The sequence below is a fragment of the Sinocyclocheilus anshuiensis genome, unplaced genomic scaffold (genome assembly GCF_001515605.1).
Source record: "Sinocyclocheilus anshuiensis isolate Anshui unplaced genomic scaffold, SAMN03320099.WGS_v1.1 scaffold1924, whole genome shotgun sequence".
Taxonomy (NCBI): domain Eukaryota; kingdom Metazoa; phylum Chordata; class Actinopteri; order Cypriniformes; family Cyprinidae; genus Sinocyclocheilus; species Sinocyclocheilus anshuiensis.
Window position 1 is genome coordinate 284,402 of NW_015558721.1, and position 25,162 is coordinate 309,563.

At 36.8% G+C, this 25,162-nt stretch overlaps 1 protein-coding gene across 1 annotated transcript in view; it reads right to left on the reverse strand.

Annotated features, from left to right (window-relative positions):
* Window positions 1–1,162: 1,162 nt before the first annotated feature.
* The window catches only part of LOC107681462 (protein FAM49B-like), a 91,061-nt gene continuing 67,061 nt past the window's right edge, over window positions 1,163–25,162 (reverse strand). The window contains exons 3-13 of the mRNA XM_016477768.1: window positions 17,937–18,019; window positions 16,950–16,958; window positions 15,740–15,852; window positions 14,916–15,021; window positions 9,275–9,414; window positions 4,716–4,793; window positions 2,530–2,646; window positions 2,363–2,442; window positions 2,087–2,213; window positions 1,829–1,899; window positions 1,163–1,345 (exon numbers count right to left, since the gene is read on the reverse strand). Coding sequence (XP_016333254.1) covers window positions 1,282–1,345; window positions 1,829–1,899; window positions 2,087–2,213; window positions 2,363–2,442; window positions 2,530–2,646; window positions 4,716–4,793; window positions 9,275–9,414; window positions 14,916–15,021; window positions 15,740–15,852; window positions 16,950–16,958; window positions 17,937–18,009 — 978 coding nt within the window. The 5' untranslated portion in view covers window positions 18,010–18,019 and the 3' untranslated portion in view covers window positions 1,163–1,281. The remainder of the gene's footprint in view (window positions 1,346–1,828; window positions 1,900–2,086; window positions 2,214–2,362; window positions 2,443–2,529; window positions 2,647–4,715; window positions 4,794–9,274; window positions 9,415–14,915; window positions 15,022–15,739; window positions 15,853–16,949; window positions 16,959–17,936; window positions 18,020–25,162) is intronic.

Below are 25,162 nucleotides of genomic sequence, written 5' to 3' on the forward strand. Positions count from 1 at the left end.
ATTAGAACAGATAAGATAGAACAGAGCAGATCTTCAATGGACATCACATTAACAGACTTTTTAGACAAACATACATCACTCACTCAATAAATTAGCAGATCAGTTCCAATCTGACTGGGTGAAGTGATGCAGAAATTCTTTTGATCTATTACAAAGTCTAGGTACATTATTCTCTATTTTTCAGTGTTTTTTTGCACAACCATTTGCATAACCATAATTAATCTTTTTTTCCACTGAAATCTGATATTGTGGCATCTTACATAAACCATCCTGATTTTATTTATTAATATTTCAAGATAAAAAAATGAAATTGTGATTGGTTGATTCAGACAATCTTGTGCAATCTGCAATTGTGTTTACCAGAATTTCAAAATTCAAACATCACGCATAATGCCACTGCTGTTTTGCATAATACCAGAAATGTACTGCTTATTTGCATACACCTTAGTAACACTGCATTTAAAAAAAGTAAACATATCATTATAAAAATGAAAGCATTTTATTTAATCTTAAAATCATGTTGTCATCACAACTGACACAGATTACAAACTATCACAGTTTTTGAAAGCTAGTTTTCAGATCAAAAAAAGAACAAAATCAGAAAATTATAACACCTACGGAAAAACAAAACATAAATCAAGAACTATAAAAAAAATACAAAATTTTGAAGAAAAAAAAATCAATTAACCTCCATTTTTAATCTCCAAGTACCATTTCAAAACATAATTTAAACACCTTTTCCTTTACACAAAATCAAGCAGACAAATGAATTTGAAACAGTTTTCTTTTAAATAGAAGACATGTAATCATTTTGCCATGCAGTGGATGTAACATTAAATATTAATTAAAAAATATATAATTTTTTATATTGTATCCAGATCACATAGATAATATATAGATATTTTATATTCAAGTCAAAACACTCACCCTCCCTTTATAGGGAAACAAGCTCAATTAAAACATTTACCACAAATATAATCTAACAATGCTGTCATAGCTGCCATCAGTAGCATGGCTGTCTTTCAGGAACATTAAAAACAAGGGATTTCAGCAAAACCATTTTGGCACAGAAAACCACAAATAATGCCAGCAGCATCTGCTTTGTAAAAAGACAAGGAAAGATTTGAGAAGCTTTTGTCTGATTTTTTTTCTGGTTTAATAAAAAAAAGAAAGGAAAGGAAAAACATTCTGTGCATCGCTTTAGTCCAGGAGAGAGAGTGTATGTGCATCTCCTGAGCAATTGCTTGAGGCCAGTGGTGTGTGTGTCCCAGAGTTTAGTTGCTACTGCAGCATGCTTTTAATGGTCTTAGTGGTTGACTCATCATTAAGATGTTTTGTTGTGTACCTGCACAGAAGACATTAAGTAATAATTATATTTACCGGAGTATTTTGCAGTATCATGTCAAGCTTTCTTTAGCACTGTTGCAAAAAAAACATTCAGTGCTAAAAAAAAAAAGAAAAAGAAAAGAATCTTTGCATATGTCATGGAATATTCATCACATTAAACCACTAAAGAAAATATGAGGAACAAAATCTAAATGTGTCTTCATGGACAAGTGCAGTTGACTGATATGATATTAATATGGTAAGATTTTATATAATAATATTCACGAAAAAAAAAAATATATAATTTTTTTTTAATTTAAATGGATTAATTTTAATTATAAAAAATACCATTTAAGATGATTAAAAAAAAAAAAAAAAAGAATAACTAGCAGGATTGACAAAGTTAATTTTGGAAAATACCAACTGATTCGTATTTAAAACACTGTAAAATAACGAGATTTACTGTATGAGACTCTAAATGTTGGCTTGTTGAATAAGGTACCTGAGAGCATTTAGAAGACCTTCCACACTGTTTGGTGGCTGATCTCTGAGCACTTTAATGCAGCCTTTCATCTGTTTGGGGAAAAAAGCAACCATGGTTAGAGTGGCAAAGTAATGACAGCACTCAAATTCATGAGTCATGATGCTGTGAGAGAGCCATCACCATGTTTTCTAAGCACTATGATTATAAGTCAGTGGGGGGAGGGGAAAAAACTTCAGAGATGGGTTTGCAGTAACGGGAGATGATAGTTTCACTCACGTCTATTTTGGAGGACTTCGCGAATGCGCCGACGGGATGGACGTAGTCGTAGAGGATGATAACCCCCACCATGACACGCAGACAGAAGGAAACAGTCTCCTCACTGCTGAAGCGGCTGCGATACTCTCTGTATACAAACAAAATTACAGAATAAGAAAGTTTTTTTTTTACATTTTTTGTTTTATATTTGCCTACCAATTTCTAGTACATTGTTCTTGTTTAATACACCGCAAATTTTATGGTGTCATCAGACAGATGAGAAAATGGCAGACTTACGGGGTTTCCAACATAACTTTGCACACGCTCGCCATGGTGCTTAATACATCTGTTGTGTTTTCAATGGGCAAGTTTTTATTCTGTTGGGCAAAAGCGAAATTTTTTTTATTTATTTATGTTATTTATGAAAATGTCACTGAGAACTGATTTGAAAGGTTTTTATTTACCTCAGATACAAATTTTGTTGTGCCATCACTTAATGCCTTTAGCATGGGTGTGGCATCAGCATAAAATAGAGATATCCGATTGGCCAGCTCATTATTCACCTCGTTTTCTCCCTCTGCCTACAGGGACAGACACCAAAAACATTCTGAATGAAGTAAAGCAAGGAGAACATAGATTCTTCTTTCCGAACAGTTTCTCAGAACTTATCACAGTCAATGCCTCATGAAAATGATTAATAGAAGACCATAAAGAGAACAATATGAAGATTCATAAGCATTGAAAGTTTTTTTTCCCAATTTTCCCCAATTTCTCAGGTGAAAAATCAGTCAAAAATGCTATACATCATTAATGTACTAAATATTAAAAAATTAATCCTTCAGAAATGGATGGTTGTTACTCAACACTTCTGCTTAAATGAGAAGGGATTGTATGTCACTTAATCTTTGAGTTTGCAAAGCTAGCATCATTTGAGTAACAATGGAATATCCCGTAATACAGTCATTTTGGTTGACAGGTAAATGGGAGAAACAGCGAACTGGACAAGGATGGGAAAAGTAAAGACATCCCCAGACAAGGAAATTAAGCTTTAGTTCTTTCGCAAAATATGCAATGAATAATTAAAAATCTTTTCAGTGAAATTAAATCTGACTTAATTTACTTACAGTATTCTACTGAATAAAAAGGGTTACTTGAAAACATATTTCAAGCAAGCAAAAACATCAGCTTTAAAATGAGGACAGGCAGACAATTACAAATGTGTTTTTATTTATCCGATTGGCCAGCTCATTATTCACCTCATTTTCTCCCTCTGCCTACAGGGACAGACACCAAAAACATTCTGAATGAAGTAAAGCAAGGAGAACATAGATTCTTCTTTCTGAACAGTTTCTCAGAACTTATCACAGTCAATGCCTCATGAAAATGATTAATAGAAGACCATAAAGAGAACAATATGAAGATTCATAAGCATTGAAAGTTTTTTTTCCCAATTTTCCCCAATTTCTCAGGTGAAAAATCAGTCAAAAATGCTATACATCATTAATGTACTAAATATTAAAAAATTAATCCTTCAGAAATGGATGGTTGTTACTCAACACTTCTGCTTAAATGAGAAGGGATTGTATGTCACTTAATCTTTGAGTTTGCAAAGCTAGCATCATTTGAGTAACAATGGAATATCCCGTAATACAGTCATTTTGGTTGACAGGTAAATGGGAGAAACAGCGAACTGGACAAGGATGGGAAAAGTAAAGACATCCCCAGACAAGGAAATTAAGCTTTAGTTCTTTCGCAAAATATGCAATGAATAATTAAAAATCTTTTCAGTGAAATTAAATCTGACTTAATTTACTTACAGTATTCTACTGAATAAAAAGGGTTACTTGAAAACATATTTCAAGCAAGCAAAAACATCAGCTTTAAAATGAGGACAGGCAGACAATTACAAATGTGTTTTTATTTAATAAGAAAGCGGTTTAATCTTTCAGTAAACTGCATACACCTGCACATAAAAATACATTCATACATTAAGCAATAGTCTAAACTATTAGTGCAGATGTGGAGAGTGCTAGCTGGAGTGATTTATTTAGCTCTCGTACAGGAGTAGGGCCCTAGGGAGCCATGGTGGGGCTACTGAATTCAGTCTGGGAGAATATGAGGGGAAAACCAGCGCCACTTCACTAAACAAGGTAGGCAGACTGCATGGTGTCCCCCAGGGCTAAGTATGTGGCCCGCTCTCAGATCAGATATTTAGCTCTAGGAGGGCAGGACATCTCTGGGGAGGACAGGCACAAAAGCTGACAACAGATCAGGTGCCAAACTATATTGGTGCACCTCATTGCACTTCAGTGAGCATCTCAGAACTCACTCGCTCTCCCAGTGGGAGGCCATTTTCTGTTTGGGTCCTCAATAGTCCCCTGAGGGTTGGTATGTGCAAGTGGCTGAGTGCTTAAGTATGTGAGTGAGAAAAAAAAGGAAGTGTGTTAGTTATGTGAAAGGGGTTTAGATCAAATCGAGAGCTGCTTGTCAAAGGCGTATTTTTACTTTTAAATTTAAAAAACATGTGTAGATAAAATAAGTGAGGACAGAAGTGTAATACACAGAAAGGTGAATAGAAAGAGAGAAAGGGGGAGGTTGGGAAAGTCATAGCAATATAAAGGTGACAGTTTCAATTCTTGAGAAAACTCACAGGAACATTATTGATCCTCATGCGGCTCAGGGTCCTCCTGTAATAACTGAAGTCATTCTGAATGGCAGGATTTGTCATCTGCAAAAGAATGAAAACACATGTCTTTAGTCAGTTGATCTACACTACCATTCAAAAGTTTGGGGTCAGAAAGACTTCCTTTAAAAAAAAAAAAAGACACATTAAATAGATCAAAAGTGAAAGTAATTTATTATTTATTATTACAAAAGATTCTATTTCAAATAAATGTTGTTCTTTTGAACCTTCTATCAAAGAATACTGACTGAAAGAAAAAAATGGTTTCCACAAAATATTAAGCAACATAACTGTTTTCAACATTGATAATAATAAGAAATGTTTCTTGAGCACCAAATCAGCATATTAGAATGATTTCTGAAGGATCATGTGACACTGAAGACTGGAGTAATGGCTGCAGTCTTCTTTTAAATATTTTCAATCTCTCCTTTACAATCCTTGCTTGTGGGTGATTGCCAGACCATTGCTATGCAGTTGTTAAAATGTTCATATTGGTTTTTAGATGTATAATTGCAAGGGCATTGTCATGTTGCTATACTGTCCTATACTGTTACTAGCCACCAAGTCTCTTTTAGGTCTCTAAATGTGGTTACATTTAAATCTATGGGATTATTTTCATCTGTTTTATCATCTGCCAGGTGGAAATCCTAAATCTGATCCCTTAGAAAAGTAATAGCACACCTCTCAAAGTTACATAACGAAGTTTAATACTCAGAGTTATGGGTTTTTAAACAACCCGTAACTCTAAGTATGAACAATAGTAATAGTGATGCTTGCCTTAACAAGAACCATTAATAAAATTAAATTGTGTATGCAAAGGTGTTTCAAAGGGAGGCAAATCTCCAGGTAATTGCTGGTGTGACAGGACTGAAGTAGTCAAATACAGTCTGGTAGCCTAGAAGGCGAAGAACACTTACAGGATTAGCTAAAGCTTTACGTAAATGACTACCAGTTTCTTTAGGTAATCAAAGCAATCTTTATCTGCCAGGACTGAGACTGTCTGGGACCCATGAATCCCCTATAGACGTACTGTTTAAACCTAAAGCGCACCACAAAAGATTTGTAGCTTGTGACAGATGGATAAATATACTCTAATGAAGAATCATGTTCAATTTAGGGTTCAATGACAAATTCAGTGACAAAGGAGGGGGCACTCGTCAAGATGGCAGCAGAGACGGGTTAGAGGACAAAGGTCAGGGAGAAGAATGAACTCTTTAGGATTTGCAAGAGCAGAGGTCAACTATAATTATCCCAAATGTTCAGTGAATTCTGAACAAGGATAGTGATTATTAATTCTGTAAAGTCTGAAATATGAAATAACAGTCAGAAAAATCTCATGTATTTGAAATGTAACAGTTTATTGAACCTTTAGACATATATCCTTATATATTTTGTTGAGTATCAAGATTGTGTATAACAGGTTTTTCAGCAAAGTTTTGATAATTTAGAGGCCTTAGAAATTAATGCATCAAATTATCCAGTAGGCTTTATAGGATTAATGATGGTTACGTGGATAACTCTCAGAAAGAAGAAATCAAAACAATATCCTCAAATGACATCCTTGTCAACAAAACTAATGCAGTGCTGGTATTCAGTCGATTTACTGTCAGACTAGAGAGCCCATCCTATCCCTGCAGTGTACGTTGCTACGGCATTGGCGGGCTGAAGTAGGTCACTGCGCCAAGCTGAGAGGAGGGCATGGTTGGATGGAGGTTGGCATGCCACCTTACACCCCCTACCTTCTCACATTTAGCAACCCCATCTGGGGGGCTCTTTAATTGGGGCATCCTAGCTCCATGCCCGCAGGGCGTCAGGGTGTATGTGAATGTTTATGAAGAGCAGGACAGAAAGGCGCTAGTGTTGGTGCTGAGATGAATAAGAAAACGGCTAGACGAAACATTATTTGATTTCTTTGGACACATAACCCGAGACAAATGAGGTGGTTTACTGTTCAGTCATTTAGGGTTGTTTGAGTGTCTGAGGTTCTGACATGGTCAGAGGAGTGTGTAAAAAAGCACACTATAGCTCAGCATGCTGCTGTCTTGACATATACACTTTTAAGTGTCCGTTCTGCATTATTAATTTGATGTAAAAGAAACAGCAGCTGTTTAAGCAGAGAATAAGAGAATGAGGAGAGCGACAGCTCAAAAGCAAATTTTCTTGTGATCTTAAGTGTCGAGAAAGGTTTGGCAAGCACCTGGGCCAGTGAAAACTGACACGTGCAATTGAAAAGTAATTATTTTCTCATTAGCTGGTTTCTAATCACGATTAGCATGTCATTAGAAAGAAGTGGAAGCTTGTTAAGGCATCACATCCTGGTCAGTCTCATCAATCGCATGGTAATGTGTAATAGCAGGCTGCATGTTAAAATTCTGCTGACTTACAGTAAATGGCAAGCTCATCTTTTAACCATGCATTTCATTTGACTACAGAACATTAATGAATAACTTCTACTCACAGACCTCATATTTTACATAAAGAAAATGAAGCATGTTTTAGGTCCGTTAAATTTGATAATTAAACATTATTATGTATATTATTTTCATAACAATTAGGAATATTTTCCATAATTTTTTCCCTAAATTTTGATTACAGTGCTACATCCGGATGTTTAAATTTTATTTATTTTTTATTTTTTTCATAATTACTAATATTCTCATTAGTGATTCTCATTAAATTCTCAATAATGTAATTTTTTTAAGCCATCATAAATTAAAGTCAATATAATACTACCAATATGCATTAATATTTTCTTTTCTTTTCATATTTTTTTATTATGGTAATAATAATTCAGAGGGCTGGAAAGTTCTTAACAATATTTGTAATAAATACAAAAAATGTTAATGATTCAACAACAAGGCTTCATTTTATTTAAATAGAAATATCATTTTTATTTCTTATTATAAGACTCAAACATGTTCATGAGAGGTTTCATGAGATCCAAACCAATGACTTTTGACCTGTATTGTGTCAGCCCTAGCATTAGTACACATCCAATGCTAAATAAACAAGAATTTTAAATGCAAATTAATTCATCGACTGACTCAGGATAAACAGGATAAACCTGTATCATGTATAATGGTCTTTCATTTATGCAATGGCTGCAACCAATATATAAAAATAAATAATGATAACAAAAACCATTATCATCACATAACAAAGGAATTTTTATTGAGGTATAATATTGAGGAATGGTCCTCACCTTGAGCTCATCAAAGCGCAGTGTGAAGTGCAGGATCTCAGCAAACTGTTTGGCGAGGGCTTGCTCTCTCTCCAGATGCTGTGTAGGGTCATCGTATGTCTCACTAGTGAGTGCTCTCAATAGACTATGCAGCGCTGATTCTGTAGAGTCACACAATGGTCAGTTAGGGTCAATTAGGTTCTCATTGAGTGCAACACATTTTTTTATAATAATATATTTTTTTTTTTTACCAATTATAAACATCCACCCACTGATGAGTTAACTATATCTCATTATAACCAGGTAACTATAACTCATTAATGGATGGTTGTTTTTCAACTAAATGTTGCATAAAACAGCCCACATATATTGTTTTAAACAATATACTGTTTAGATGCCGACATGTTGATTCATACTGCCCGCAGACCAGGGGGCTGTTTCATAAAAGACGCTAAGAAAACCGGGGATTAAAGTCCAAAACCTGACTTGAAATAACCTAACAAATCAATCAGGACTAAAGTGGTTTCATAAACGACAATTTAAATTTACGCAATCTCACTAATTCGATCCAGATTCAACGAGTCAGGATAATTGCACGCTTATTCTTAAGCAGCCCTTAATGTCGATCATGGATCAAATCAATCCACCATCGCAAACAGCGAATATTTGTGCTGTTTAATGCATTTGAGACGCTGTGTTTTCCTCAGTGCATAACTGACACCTCACAGGTATATTTTCCATCTGTAAATGTTAGAAAGTCATGCAAATATAATATATCCATTTTGCTGTCAGGAGTAGGCGAGGCTTCGTGAGTGAACGAGCGCTGCTGCGCACATGCGTGCTACACATATGGAACGCAATAGAATAATAGCTCAATAATTCTGAATAAAATATGCATTCGGCTAAAATATTTGTTGTTGGACATTAAATGTGACATGTAGAATTTTAATCCTACATATAAGTGTATTTTTATCATAGCAGTAACTGTAAATCAAATGTAAGCTGGCTAATACAGCCCTACTATCTCAAATGAGTTAAATGTGTGTTCCTCTTATCAGTTAAAATGTAGTCTAATTTCTATTATTTATTTTCATTTTTAATTCAGTGGTTTTAACTTTTAATTTAGTGTTTTAAATGCTTTAATGAGCAATTTTAGATTGTAATGTTTTAATGTTCTACTAATAACCATAAAAGGTACAGCTGTCATAAAACCCGAGAGAAAGGCTGCACGGCTAGAAACTGCTGATCAACTGAATGTGCAAGTAGCAACTATGTTAAAATGTTTTCATATATCTTAAAAAAAAAGGTCATTACATTTTGGGCACAATACATTAAAGGTCCTCACCTTGAGCTCATCAAAGCGCAGTGTGAAGTGCAGGATCTCAGCAAACTGTTTGGCGAGGGCTTGCTCTCTCTCCAGATGCTGTGTAGGGTCATCGTATGTCTCACTAGTGAGTGCTCTCAATAGACTATGCAGCGCTGATTCTGTAGAGTCACACAATGGTCAGTTAGGGTCAATTAGGTTCTCATTGAGTGCAACACATTTTTTTATAATAATATATTTTTTTTTTTTACCAATTATAAACATCCACCCACTGATGAGTTAACTATATCTCATTATAACCAGGTAACTATAACTCATTAATGGATGGTTGTTTTTCAACTAAATGTTGCATAAAACAGCCCACATATATTGTTTTAAACAATATACTGTTTAGATGCCGACATGTTGATTCATACTGCCCGCAGACCAGGGGGCTGTTTCATAAAAGACGCTAAGAAAACCGGGGATTAAAGTCCAAAACCTGACTTGAAATAACCTAACAAATCAATCAGGACTAAAGTGGTTTCATAAACGACAATTTAAATTTACGCAATCTCACTAATTCGATCCAGATTCAACGAGTCAGGATAATTGCACGCTTATTCTTAAGCAGCCCTTAATGTCGATCATGGATCAAATCAATCCACCATCGCAAACAGCGAATATTTGTGCTGTTTAATGCATTTGAGACGCTGTGTTTTCCTCAGTGCATAACTGACACCTCACAGGTATATTTTCCATCTGTAAATGTTAGAAAGTCATGCAAATATAATATATCCATTTTGCTGTCAGGAGTAGGCGAGGCTTCGTGAGTGAACGAGCGCTGCTGCGCACATGCGTGCTACACATATGGAACGCAATAGAATAATAGCTCAATAATTCTGAATAAAATATGCATTCGGCTAAAATATTTGTTGTTGGACATTAAATGTGACATGTAGAATTTTAATCCTACATATAAGTGTATTTTTATCATAGCAGTAACTGTAAATCAAATGTAAGCTGGCTAATACAGCCCTACTATCTCAAATGAGTTAAATGTGTGTTCCTCTTATCAGTTAAAATGTAGTCTAATTTCTATTATTTATTTTCATTTTTTAATCAGTGGTTTTAACTTTTAATTTAGTGTTTTTAATGCTTTAATGCTTTAAAGAGCAATTTTATATTGTAATGTTTTAATGTTCTACTAATAACCATGGCTAGAAACTGCTGATCAACTGAATGTGCAAGTAGCAACTATGTTAAAATGTTTTCATATATCTTAAAAAAAAAGGTCATTACATTTTGGGCACAATACATTAAATACAGTTGGTTGTAGCCTGTCTTTTATTTATTTGATTATTTAAGTTGCATTATGTTTTTATTTTTGGACTAATAATAATGTCAACTAATTGTATGTGAGAGAGTCTGTGGTAATAAAAATGCGTTCCTATTGGTCAGTGTTAGAGGAGCTCAGCTTAGCCTGACAGTTAGCCTGCTCCAGACCAGGTTAGTTTCCCAGCATAGAAATAAGCCTGGCTTATTTGGACACAAAAATCAACTCTTACATAAGGCCTAATCTGAAGTTTCTCGATGTTCTTTACTAACACACAGTGATGTTTTAAGCCTCAGTAGACAGCTCGATGACTTGAGAGGCTGTTCTTAACCCACAATTCCCATTCTCATTCTCTCCATTGCTCTGTTGTTGCAATATTGTACACAGCAGCATGTTAGAGTAATTATATTACATAAGAGTCAGCCCAGCAGCCATAAATCAGTTTATGGTTGAGGTACGGTTGAGGTATGATCTCAGTCTGGCCGCATCAACCCAATTTTTAATCCTGATCTTAAATAAGTCTTAAAATATACATATAAACAAAACCAAACAGAGTTGCCTTTGAAGTGATTCATGTTTCGCTGTTGCTAGTATTACAAAATTGTACAAGAAACTCCTACTGCAATTTATTGTTGAAAGAGAGCAATGGAAAGAAAAAAAAGCGATGGTTGGGTGATGTAGCTTTAGATCCATGTATCAACAACAGTTGATGAACTGAATTAAGTCTGCTCTGAGAGATCAGACAATTTTGGGTTTTTTCAGCTTTGTTTTTATTGGCTCATTTGGAAATTGCAGTAATCAATCCCGTCTGAAGGTAAACAGAGAGTAGCTTTGTCTGTTAACTTATTTATTCCCATATGGACTTGAGAAACCAAGAGTTTTTAAGTTTTTCATAGTCAAGCCAATATAGCCATACAGGCTGCTCTCCACATCGGAGTGAGAGAGAGAAAGAGAGAAGGAATTTTCAGGCTGGTGACTCAAGCTGCAGCAGTATGTAGAGTAAATTGAGCAGATTTGCCATACGGTAATGACCTCCATCTGCTTTAGTCAGCTTGGCAGGGCAGAGGAGCTGATTAAAAATGGCCATGGAAGCACACTATTCTCCTCCCAGTCAAAACAGAGCTTGAGATGAGCGGCTTTTAAGGGCACATGCTGAGAATGGAGTGTAAGGTGAGGATGGCAGATCAGAGGAAAGCAGGGCAGGGAGAGGGACTGTACCGTCACATCTCATCACATAACGAGAAAGCAAGAGAGAACAACTAAGATATGCAAGTAATGTTAAAATGTATACACTGAGGAATAGTGATAATAATAGTTTGAGATGAACCAGTAAAACAAAACTACACAAACAAACAACCACCAAAAATAAATAAATAAAAACAAAAAATTTGATTTGGTAAAATAATGTGCAGTGTAATATATATATATATATATATATATATATATATATATAGATTATCTCGGCAAAGGAGAAGTGCTCACTAACACAGATTTAGACAGATTTGTGAACAATATTTGAGAGAAATAGGCCTTTTGTGTACATAGAAAAAGTCTTAGATCTTTGAGTTCAGCTCATGAAAAATGGGAGCAAAGGCAAAAGTGTTGCGTTTATAATTTTGTTCAGTATATATATATATATTTATGCAGGATGACAAGCAATGGTATGACCAAACTACATTCAAAAATGTATAATTTAAATAAATAAATAATAGAAGTATTAAATGAAAATAAAATTGTAATTATTAATGGACTTATCTCTTTAATATGATTTTATTGTGAATCAATCACGAAACCTGACACTCTGCTCTGCAAGTCTGTCCTTGTCTGGAGACTCGGACAGACTCGTCAGAATGCAGCAGCAATCTTTCAAGCTGCTAATACAATTATAACACCACTGACAACCAAAGGTTCAAACTTTGAGTTAATATGCACAGACGAGAGCACTACATGCCAAGTGATCAGGGTAGTTAAGCGAAGCATGTCAAGCATGAGGGCTTGCGCCAAAAGCCGGTTTAGTGTTCTGGAGTGGAAAGCGCGGGAAAGCAAGATGACCCAGTTCGGCGAGTTACGTAACATATGGCAGACGCCTGGCCTGCACTCATTGACTACAAGTTCAGAAGCCATTACATGGATTTAAAGTGCAGGGTATCAAGGGCTACAGGGCAAGACCACCACAAACCTTGGTCTTATTGAGTTGCTAACATTCCTGTATTTTGATGGGCAAAACAGCTAATGCTATGGAAGCCATATGATCTGAAGTATTAGATACCATGGCCATTTTTCTCTATGCATATCTGTGAGAGGTTTGTAACATTTATGGCAGGGGTCCCCAAACTATGGCCCTCGGGCCGGATACAGCCCACGCTCACATTTGGACCGGCCCTCTGAAAAATGCCAAAGACATATTTTTACTCATATCTGTATTTGATAATAAAGGTTGGCTTTCAGACTAAAATTTCCCTTAGTTATTAACATAGCCTAATTATTTGTTAGATTCATCCACCAACAGAATGGTACATTCAACAAAACATTCCATCGTGATCAAGCAGGTGCTACTGCATGTGAGCCAGCAAGAAAATTCAAACAGACAACAAAATGGCCAAACGGTTTGAAAAGAGAAAAGTTGTTTTAAAAGTTAATTTTTCTTCGTGGAGTTGGCTCAAACTTTGAAGTGTCCGAGGAGCTGGTAGCCCTACAAAGTCTCAAAGGTACTATGACAGGGGAGGATTTATTTTATTTTTGGTAAAGTGTGCCAAAAAATAGGAGAGTTAGATCTAGACTGGTCTAAGCTGGCCAGCATCACGACTGACGGGGCTCCTAGTATGGTTGGCGCGTCGAGGGGGCTTATAGGATGCAGGAAATGGAGGAAAGAGGTCTCACCCCCCTATTACAAGTCCACTGCCTGATTCACCAGCAAGCACTCTGCTGCAAAGTTCTGAAGTGGGAATTGGTCATGAAGGTTGTGGTGTCATGTATAAACTTCATCAGAGCAAATGGACTTAAAACACAGGCAGTTCCAAGCCTTTCTCTCTGAGCTAGAGTCTGCTCATGGAGATGCGCTTTACCACACAGAACTCCGATGGTTAAGCCAGGGCAGAGTTTTGAGGCATTTTTACGAGCTGCTACCCGAAATATACACCTTTCTTCTGACAAAGGGCAAACTGTCCCAGAACTGATTGATGCAGAATGGAAATGGGACCTCGCCTTTTTAGCAGATGTGACAGAAATATTGAACGGCCTCAACTTGCAGCTCCAAGGCAAGGGGAAGCTAATATGTGACATGTATTCCCACATAAAAGCATTTGAGGTGAAACTAGCACTGCTTGTGGGACAAGTGCAAAAGCAAGACTTCACCCATCTCCCCGTTACCCAAAGCCTCTCAGCTGAGAATCCAGTGGCCCCATTCCCAGCTGAAAAGTCAGTGGAAGCGCTGGAAATGCTAAAGGTGGATTTTGATGTCCACGCTAAAGAAATCTGCCTTTTCCAGAACCCCTTTGCTGCCGACATTGACGAAGTCCTGCCTTCTTATCGGTTTGAGCTGGCTGAGTTACAGAACTGTGATGTTCTGAAAGATGTGTTTAATTCATTGAATTCTATGCTGCCCTCCCTAACGAGACATAACCAAACATCAAAAGGCATGCAATGAAGATGTCCACACTTTTTGGCAGGACGTATATCTGTGAGCAAACCTTTTCATGCATCAAACTGATGAAAACTCAGATGAGATCAAGACTCACTGATGAACAATTGCATCAGTCTTTGAGACTGGCTGTGACAGGAATGGAACCTGACATTGGACTTCTCAGCAGCCAGAAGCAAGCCCACAGTTCACAGTGATTAATATGCACAAGTAAGTAAATGTTTTGATTTCAATAGAAATTAATATATAAAAAATGTCATTATGATAGTAATAACGCTCTTTTAATAGGCTATATGTCTCTTGAAAAGTAATGCTCATTTGTCTGTATGATGCATAACAAAATAATAAACTAATCTAACATTAGGAGGCATAATAATTACATTTAAAATCATCATAAAATCTCCACAATAATACTGGTAGTCACTCCGGCCCATGTAATTTTCTGTTACAGACCGATCCGGCCCCCCATTAAAGAAAGGACAAATTATGTGGCCCTCACAGAAAAAAGTTTGGGGACCCCTGATTTATGGCATTTAAGCCTATCCGTCAGCTAGTGTGTTACCCCAAGCATTGTGTTTTGTGTGAAAGGATTTTGGTCATTGATCATTCAGGTTTGGAATGACATCAAGGTAAATAAATGATGCCAAAATGTTAATGTAGAAGGTTTCTGCATAACTACTTCTGTTATGAAAAACAGGCTAATGTACCTAATCTCTGTGAAAATTCGTAGAACTTCTTTAGTTTGCCTACTAGTGGCACCACAGCAGCCCACGCCTGGTCTTGTAATGCCTCGTCATTAGGGTTCTGGATTGCCTGAAAAAACAAACACAGCATCTTAATAATACAACATCTGGCGAGTTATAAACAACGTTCCCACAAGTCTAAATGGAACATATTATTTTATGACCGTATGAGGTTGTGTTAGAATTATCTATGTGAGATGAGGTTTTTAAATGATGTGCTCATGAGGGTGGCAATTTGAGGATGTAAATGATGTCAAATCCCAGCACACAAGAGGTTTGAAGGTTTTTTCATTATGTTTTTCCATTATGACACTGGGCAGAGCATCTAGTCATTGTTTTTTCTCTCTACCTCAGTGTGCTTTTGAATTTCCAAATACATGAGGCTCATTAAAATAATTACTGAGCGAGCTGACATAAAAAAAGGAATACGCCGCGTTCTGTTGAGTGAATTAGAAAAAAGAAATAAAAGAAACATTCACTTTCATTCTGCAGAAGACGCCAGTCCATGGCAACTGTGTCTGTATAGCAACAGTATCCGTGGCAACAAGAGTATCAATCACACTGACACTCACTCATACCGAGGCGTGACTGAGCAGAGCAGAGAATTTCGAATCATACAAACATACTGTGAGATGTTTTAAAGCCACCGATATTATTCCTTTAACTATTTTTTTGTGTGAATTTATGTGCATACTGTAAAGAGACAATTTTGCATGAACAACTTTATAAGTACATACGTATAAGTCAAACATCAGCAGATCTCTGTTATATTGAGAGTGTGCCTATACCTCTCGTATCTCTTGGCCCGCGCCTTTATATGCTTGTAGTTCGTCAAGTATTCCCAGTGCATCCTTCAGGACCACATCCACTTCTTCCCACGTTGAGAGAGAGAGAGAGAGAGAGAAAGGGAATAAATGGAGTAGATTTCAAGGTCTTTAATCAAAAGGTCTTTCAAGGGCACATTTAGTCAGTGTCTGACACATTAAAAGTGAATATGCAACTCATGAAACAGAAATCAGAGCTTTATAGAGAATGAGGCAAGATTAAAATGAAGGAAATAACAAAGAAAGAGTATTTGGTGACACGTTGCACAATATATTTAACCCTCTGCATGTGCTGATACTATGGGCAAATTCCACTATTACTATAGAATAGTGAGTACACTGAAGAAAGGGTATTACTGTAAAAGTACTCTTTTGAACTTTCCATTCATCTAAGAAAAAAAAATGTATCATGGTTTCCACAAAAATATTAAGCAGCACAATTGTTTTCAACATTCATAATAACAGGAAATGTTTCTTGAGCCCCAAATAAGCATATTAGAATGATTTCTGAAGGATCATGTGATACTGAAGACTGTAGTAATGACTACTGAAAATTCAGCTATGCCATCTTAGAAATTACATATTAAATTATAATAAAACAGAAAACAGTTATTTCAATTTGTTCTGTTATATTATTTCACAATATTACTTATTATTTATACAACATTACTTAATTATTTTTTGATCAAATAAATGTAGCCTTGATGAGAATAAGATAATTCTTTTAAAAACATTTAAAAATACCAACACCAAAATAAACATCTCTTCCATTTAATTTTGTTCTAAATGTAACCTTAATAACATTGCCGTAAAAGTCATATTTATGGCTAATTGCTGGGGCAATTAAATGTTTGTGTTAAATATTACTTTATTTTATTAAAAGTTTACTTCAATTTTGAAAAACCATTGCATTTAAAAAATTACCACCCAGGATAATATAAACTACAAAATTAGATTTTTGAAGTGACCACTGTAAATAGACTTCACTAACAGACATTTTATTAAGTGATTTGGTTGCTCACATTCGTTTGGATTGACCCTACAAGTAGTTATATACAGTAGTTTGTACACTTATATAGTTTGGACTTGGAACTTGAACTTTGGATATACACAGTCCAAACTTGACATCACTATCAGCTGAATGTTGTGCAATTCATAGGCCATGCAGACTTCTGCTGAACATCTCCATTTGTGTTCCAAATCAAACTGGTTTGGAGTGACGAGAGTGAGCAAATGATGACAAAATTCAAATTTTGGGGTGAATTACTCACTGGAGATCCTAAAGAGCATTTGAGTCAAATCTCCACAGCTGAGCCTGTTTCATATATTTTAAAGGCAAAGTGTGGAATTTTAAATGGTGGAAACTTTAGGCCCACATCTAAAGAGAAACCTCAATGAGACATTGGCAGCTGTTAACTACAGCTGGCTTCAAATGCAGATTAAGAAATTAAGGGCCACCTTTTCTCACCAAGCATTCAGATGCCACATGTTAAGAGTGTAATGATCTCTCAGCTTTTTCGTCTTTGTATGTTTTCGTATTGATACAGTAGGTCCTGTTCCAGTGCTTTGTCTCTTGGAGTCTCTCGCACGCCAGCCCTCTTTATTAGTGTTACATAACACTTGAGCAGACACTATAGGAATTTTTCTTATATGCGTCCGACTGATGAGCCATGAATGAGTCAACGGTTTCGAGGTGACTCCATATCACCCCGCTGTCTTTCTTCAAAGGAACAGCTATGTGACTAAAAATGGAGACAAACATGGTAGGATGGAAATGTTCTGTGGGCAAGGGTAATAAAAGCCAGGAAACTCTTATTTTCTACAGTCTTCTTTTTTTTGGTTCATTCACCTTCCTTCGCTTTGGAGAGGGTTTTTGGGTTCAAACAAATCAGATGGTAGCATATTGTGTGTGGTTCATGAACTAGTCTCCAGGGGAAAGGAGTTAAAGATATTATCAAGACCCAAAAAGGGAACTGGCAGTTTTTACAAGTTGACCGGGTAATGACTTACACCAAGTCTCCCAGAATCCCAGTTCTCAAACATACCAAAAAGGACACGTGAGATACTAAATTAGTGCATTTTGAGGTAAGCTTTGAGAATGAAGGATTGTTTACAGCTAATAAATGAAAGAGAGCTGATGGAAAGGGGAGAAATATCTCACTTTCGAAATCGAGGAAGAAGTTGGGCTCTTGTTCAAGATCTGTGCATGTCAAAACTTTAAGGAGGTTCCCCATGACAATGTACCTACAGGGAAAAAGAAAGACAGAGTTAAGTCACATATTCTGACCAGAAATCATAAATCTGATGGTCAGATCCAGGTGGGGCAGCACTTAACAGCCCTACTTTGATTCTATCATGGCACTAATCTCCCCTGTTATCAGTCAAGAACCCATCGCCCTTTCAACCAACAGTCGACGCTCCTTCCCTTTACCCCACAGCTTCCACTCTCCAGACGCAGTGGTTTTCCTGTGCAGGGTCTTGGGTTGACCAGATGTCACTACTGTATAACCCCCATCCTGCAGCACACACACAGAGTTACGGGAATCCCTGCGCTTTGGTGGCCACTGCCAACCGTGCATGTCATGCCTACTGCTCACGTTCAGTTCCCTATTGAGGGGCCCCAAGCTTTCAAAGTCAAGATTTAGGAAGTAGACTAGTGTTTTTAGATGTAAAAATAGTTCTCCAAAACCATTCATTCTCTTGGGATAACTGAGACTACTGGGTTTAACATTTTGCGTTTGCAAAACGTGAATAACAGTAGACATGGGTGAAGTAGAGAAGCAAGGCCAAACTATCCTTCCATACAGCAAAATCGAGGAAGGAAAAGTCACATTCCAAAGATGTTCAATAGAGGGGTCATTTCATATCATGTAATTTCTATGTTCTTTTAAAATAAAAGCTAAACGTACTATGCTCTTCCCTTCCCCAGTCCACAAAGAGCATTTATGGTAAACAGTTCTTGTGATGATGTCACAACCATGGGCTCATTTAGGGCTGCACGTTTAATCGAATGCGACTGTCATGCGCATTTTGTTAGTAAAGCCGGTTCTGTAATCAGCAGGAAATCATCATCACGTGGTTTCAGATGGAGCAAAATTTACTACACATAGTTCACTGACAAGTTACGCAAAAAAATCGCAGACGATTTTATTGCGCGATTATGAAATCGAAGAAATCATTCGCGATAATGACAGCTGTTTGCATAGCTTCTCAGTGAACTACAGCTCTGTGTACACATAGCCGTAGTTCACTAACAAGTTACGCAAAAAAAAAAAATCGCAGACGATTTTATTTCGCGATTCTGAAATCGTTCGCGATAATGACAGCTGTTTGCATAGCTTCTCAGTGAACTACGGCTCTGTGAAGTAAATGCTGCTCCATCTGAAAGCATGTGAAAATACCACATTTAATAACATATTTTTACTCCAAACTCACTTCATAACGTCAGTCGATTGTTTGAAATAAATCCTTCTGTGAGATGATGTGGCTTCTTACACAGAATAAGGCACGCAACATATTTCATAGTATTTAAGCAGTGATAAAGGCATTGCATTATAAATATACTTTATTTTAATGAAAATTATAATAATAAGAACTCAGATAAACCGTATATTGCCATAGTCGTGTGTTTATTAGTCATGTTGAATCAATGAAAGCAGTTGAATCTTCTGTTTATTCAGCTGCAGCGATAGGCATTTTCTGGGTTTCTTCTGCAAGGCGTATTTGGAGTTTCAGCGCGAGTGCGCCCTCTGGCCTTTGGATGGAGGTTTACTGCTGATCACAGAACCGTGCTTCACTGAAAGATACGCATGACAATCGCAGCTTCTGTCGAATCGCGATCTCGATTCCATTTCGATTTATCGTGCAGCCCTAGGCTCATTTACATAGGATCACCTACCTATTTACTATTTAGCAGCTTGGACTACTCTAATGAATAATAGTGTGACACTGCCTCAGTCTGTTATTCACGATTGAAAAAGAAAATGAAAAGACATAACAACAGCGAATAACTTGAGACAATTACAACAATAAACGCCTGGGTTGACGAGCGCTTGTGTAAAAAATAAGTATAAAACTTTCTAGTGCATTGTTGAGCACCTGTGTTCCCCACGCTATCAAATGGAGTGTACTATGAAAGACTATGTGTTTGTGTTCAGATGAACGCCTGTGCTAAGTAAACTCAAAACTAAAGTATACTTTGGGCTTTAGGATGACGTCCCAAAGAGTGTAAACAAGAGTTGAGCAGTCCAACACAGTAACTTGACTCAAGTGACTCAATCAATGGTGTGAGTTTCAGGATGAACCGTTTGCAACAATGGAAAATGGGGGACCTGCTTAAAAGCGTCACTATATTTGCAACTATACCTGGTGATGCATGTTATGCTATGACTGACATGGAAAGTTGACTGCTAATGCTACAGACCTGTACAATATTGCTCCAATACATTTTAAGTTTAATATATATATATATATATAAAAAATACTTTTTTAGCCTATCTGTGAGAAAATCAACTATAAAAGCAAGATTCTGAAAAAACACACGGAAGGAAAAATAAAAACACATCCTTCCTCCAAAACATACCAGGCTCCTCCAGCCACTTGACATCAAACCCGATAAACACTGTTAGCTGATGGGAAAATGCCTCCACCACAACTCTCAATGGCATTACTCTGTATAAAGGCTGTTTTTGCCAAGACCTCCATTGGTCTGAAGGAAAGTTTTTGCTATGAGTGTCAGGAGAGGAGTTGTACACATTTACCAAATGCACAGTTCAGCTGCAGATAACCTATAAAAATTACAACTAAACAGAAGAAAAATAATGGTCAATTTATTATTGGACTGTTTTAATATCAGTACATTAAAGCCAATAACCCTAAACGGTAACACAGATGTACACAATGCCTTGACTGACTGGTCTATAATTCTTTCACAGCCTGTTGTAAAGGTATATAAAAAAGAATGAATAACACAAAAAGATTGAGTTGTGTTTATTTTCACCTAGTACAAAAGATAAAAGAGGAGAGGAAAGCAAACAAGAGGGAAAGGGTCAATCTAGGCCATAACAACAGAAGCAAAATACCCATGATTCCTGTGCCTCTGGCGGGAAGAGAGATGAGTATAAGAACACACACATAAGCATACAGGCGGCTAGATGTAGGTCACAGACATTAGTGTGTATGTGTGTGAATGGGTGTTATATAATCTAGCTGACGATCCAACTGCAGATCTAGACAGAATGAGACAAACAGTCACTCCTAAATGCCTGCCATTACAATGATTGTTACAGTCACCGAAATGTGCAGGTGCACATGAATGTAAAAATCCTTACATTCATGATTTGTTTTTGAGCAAACAAGTGATATTGGCAGTTGGTTTACGTTACTGGTTAGTATGTGGGGAGTCATATACAGTACAATTTCTTAATCAACATCCAAGATTTTAGGTTAACTGTATAAGGGAAAACTCACAATTTCATTTTTAAAAATGTATTTCATTTAATAAAACAAACAAACAAAAAAACTATTAGGCTGAGATGTTAATCAACCAATCAATCAATACGGTGAAGTGCAATACAATGACCAAAGACATGATGAAAGATTTTACAAATGACCAACAATTATATATATAAAAAAAAAATGCATATTCTTGTAATGTAATCAGTTCTAAAGCTTTTTGACTATTCCATGCTTTTGTTGTAATGTCTTTGAGTTACCTTTCTTTTATTTAATTTATTAACTATTATTATATTAATAAATAAATAATTCTAATTATTATTAATATGTAATTAATATTGATAATAATTTGATTAATTAAATGGCATGTCATGTAATTAATTTAATTATTAAATATGATTAAGTTTCAATTGATTTACAGCCCTAATAATAATTACAGGAAAAATATTTTACATTATTTGTAGACAGTTTAACACGGCACACCACATGACACTGCTGAAACGGCTTGAAATTTCCTGTCAAGTATTTGTGTATGTCTGAACTGGGAACATGGAAGAGAGCTGGATAGGGTGTATGCAGAGTGACAGGAGACAGGCTGCTGACAGGTGGAAAGTTGAGACATGAACAGGTAGACAGCTGAACAGGACGACCGAGACAGAGAGTGTCTGGAAGCTGAGGCAAAGAGGCAATGGGCGTGAGAGATTTGTCGAGGAGTGACACTGGTGAGGTTGAAGTCAGGTGAGCGTCTGAGCTGGGACCATCTGTGTGCATGAGGGTCTCAAACAGGTACAGGGATCGTACGTGAAAGTTGCTGATGGTAAACCAGTGATCAAAAGCACTCTAACCCATGCTGACAGAAGCAAGACTCGCTCGAGCCAGAGTACTCTAACTGATTCAGACATTCACACTTTACAAAAGAGACATGGACACATGTTGAGGGGCAGCGACAGGTTAAAGCCACGCTAAGGATCATGTGGAGGTCAAGGCTCAGCAAAGCTCAGGATTAGAGTTCAAGGTCAGAGGCGTGAGTCGATTACCAATCTCACGAAACAACTGCTGAAGTAGTGCAAAATAACAATTTCTTGCTTTGGCTTGCTTGCAAAACTGGCATTTGGTGTAAGTTTTTAGGTATACAAGAGGGAGTTATTAACTTTATGGACATTCAAAAACAATAAAACTACAGAAAAAACCCAGAGAAATCTGAAGAGCCATGAAATCCAAATTCACCTTATAATAGTTTTAATGTAACATATAATCAATACACTGTGTAATATACCTAAATTTAGCTTCTAAAAAACACTGATATGGCCACACTGTAGCTTTAAAAGTTTTTAATACACTTTTTAAAAAGTTTGTTTAATATAAATGCTATATAAATGAAACTGAATATTTCATAATATTACTGTTTTTACTGTATTTTTAGATCTAATAAATGCAGCCTTAGTATGCACAGTATAATGCACAGCTTAGTATAAAACATTAAAATCTTACTGACATTAAACATTTGAACCTAGCAACGACCCATAATACCCTACCACCCATAGCAATGAATGAGTGAAAAACACTCAGAACACCTTAGCAACCACAAAGCAACATACTGACAACGTTCCACAATAAAACAGCATTATGGTGACAAGTTTTGCATGGGTAACATTTACTACTGATATTTACTACTACTATTTGGGGGAAAGTTACTTAGAGTTACTTGGAATAAATGTGACCTGAATCCAAGCCATGCCAATGTACTGCTGCCAAGGACGCCAACCCTATATCACACCCAGTGCTCCCTCTAACCATTAGGGGGTCATTTCAAGGACAGCCATCTCAAAAATCCAATATGACACAATCATATTTCTTATTAAAGAAAAAAAAAAGCAAAATACAAAATATTAACTGTCATAAGGTTCAATGTCTTTTGCATTCATGTCATTATTATAGGAACAAACGTGATCGAGGTATATGAATAAGTAACTGATAAGATCCCTTTATAAAAATGAAAATAAAACATTGCAAAGTGGAGAACATTTACCAAGGTCCTAATATCTCTTCATGACAAAAACAGGGTATGTGGGCCACACTGAGACAAGAGTGAAGATTATATTAGGAACAGTGCATTTGCCTCTCAGCTTCATTCACAGCAGTCCCAAAGGGTGAAGGCGAGCTCTCCGTACAAGCTCTTTCCGACAGAGAGAGACTCTGACCTGGTTGTTTTCTTTTCAAAGCCTCCTACTGGGAGATTGCGTGCTGGAAGAGAGGAGCTACGATGGGATTCTGGAGAAGGAGGGGGCAAAGAGGGGCCCGTATAAGCCCGCTGGGCACTTACGATTCACTACTGCATTGTGATTGGCTGTACGCAAGTTATCTTGTACTCCACTGTATCCATGGAGTTGAAAAAACCTGGTGCTACCGAAAACACTCCGACAGCCAATCAGTAAGCGAATGGGGAGTCGGAGGGCAGGATGAGGGCACTGGAGCAGTAGTCCGACTTAAGAGCTTGTGTATATATGAATAGCGATGAGGTAATGCACCAAAAATGCACAACAAGTGCAACAGCGACACGCTGATTAATCATGGAATTCTACGAATAACTGGCATTCCAGTCTTAGGATGCATAAATACATATGATTAATTATACAAATGAACATATGAAAAAAATACTATATACAATTATTTGAATTATTAAACTATTATATATAATTGTTCGTAGAATAATATATGTAAATAATTGTATAAAATTATGATAAGTTTATGTAATATAAAATTTATATTAAAATTGTAATTAATAAATTCATATGAATTTAAAATCACTGCATATTGAATTATGAAAATAATTAAATGCAATTAGTATATAATATATCTAAAGTAACTTGGAATACATACATTTTACAATTGCGTATGTGTAAAGGAGTAGATTTAACCTGCTCCATTATTTCCCAGTAATATAAATGTATTTATGCGATGCAACCCATACATATCTGGATGTAAGGCATGCTGGAATACACAGGAGCACTACAGCATGGGAATCCACGTGCTTTCGCCATACTACACCATCGCTGTGGCGCCACAGGAAAAACAACAACCTCTCCCCTCCCTGATTCCCTTCGTCACGTGGGCACAGCCGTGGAGAGGCTAACCGGCTGCCTCAGGCATCGAGGGGGAGGGGAGCGAGTGAATTAGTGCGTGTTTTCATGTGCGCTTATTTGAGTGAATGGATGCAATAATCCAGTTATGTATGTGCTAAGTATACGCAGAATTGAACCTAATGTGAGAATATTGCCAGAAGAGCCACACTTAACGTAGCAGCATTGTCTAAAATCAAATTTACAGAGGCTTAGCCAATGATTTATGCTTTTCAGCCTTTACAATGCACATTTACTGATCATTTTCCAAATGGCAAGTGTGGAACGTTGTGATATCTGTTAATGTATGCTCAAGAATGAGTAATGTGTGCGTGCTTGTGATACATCATGCAGTGTCACTCTTACGCAGCATCACTTACATCCTTGTCTGCAGTTTTAACTTGACCTAAATTTCCTGGGGCGTGCCGCCACGTCGCATTAGCCAACTATGGTATCAGTGTTCTGATTTCACCCCAACCCTTTAAATCCCACCAAATTGATCAGAAAATGGGGGAGCAGATACCCTTCATCCACCCCCAAAAACTTGCATGACCTGCTTGACCAAACGTTTATTTAACGTTATGTGTTAAATAAAACTAAGGAATCAGAAGGGTGATAAATGAGGGAAGAGGAAGCGTGTGTTTGTTTGTGATTTGTAGCTCCGCCCACGCTGGACACACTGGAGTAAACAGCCGCTTTAATGCCCTCTTTAAGCATGTTAAGGCAAAAATCAAAACAAATTGCTGGATAAGCCAATGAGGTTGCGGTGCATTTGTAGGATATCAGCTATTGGTGCATCCGGGCTGAGTGTAAC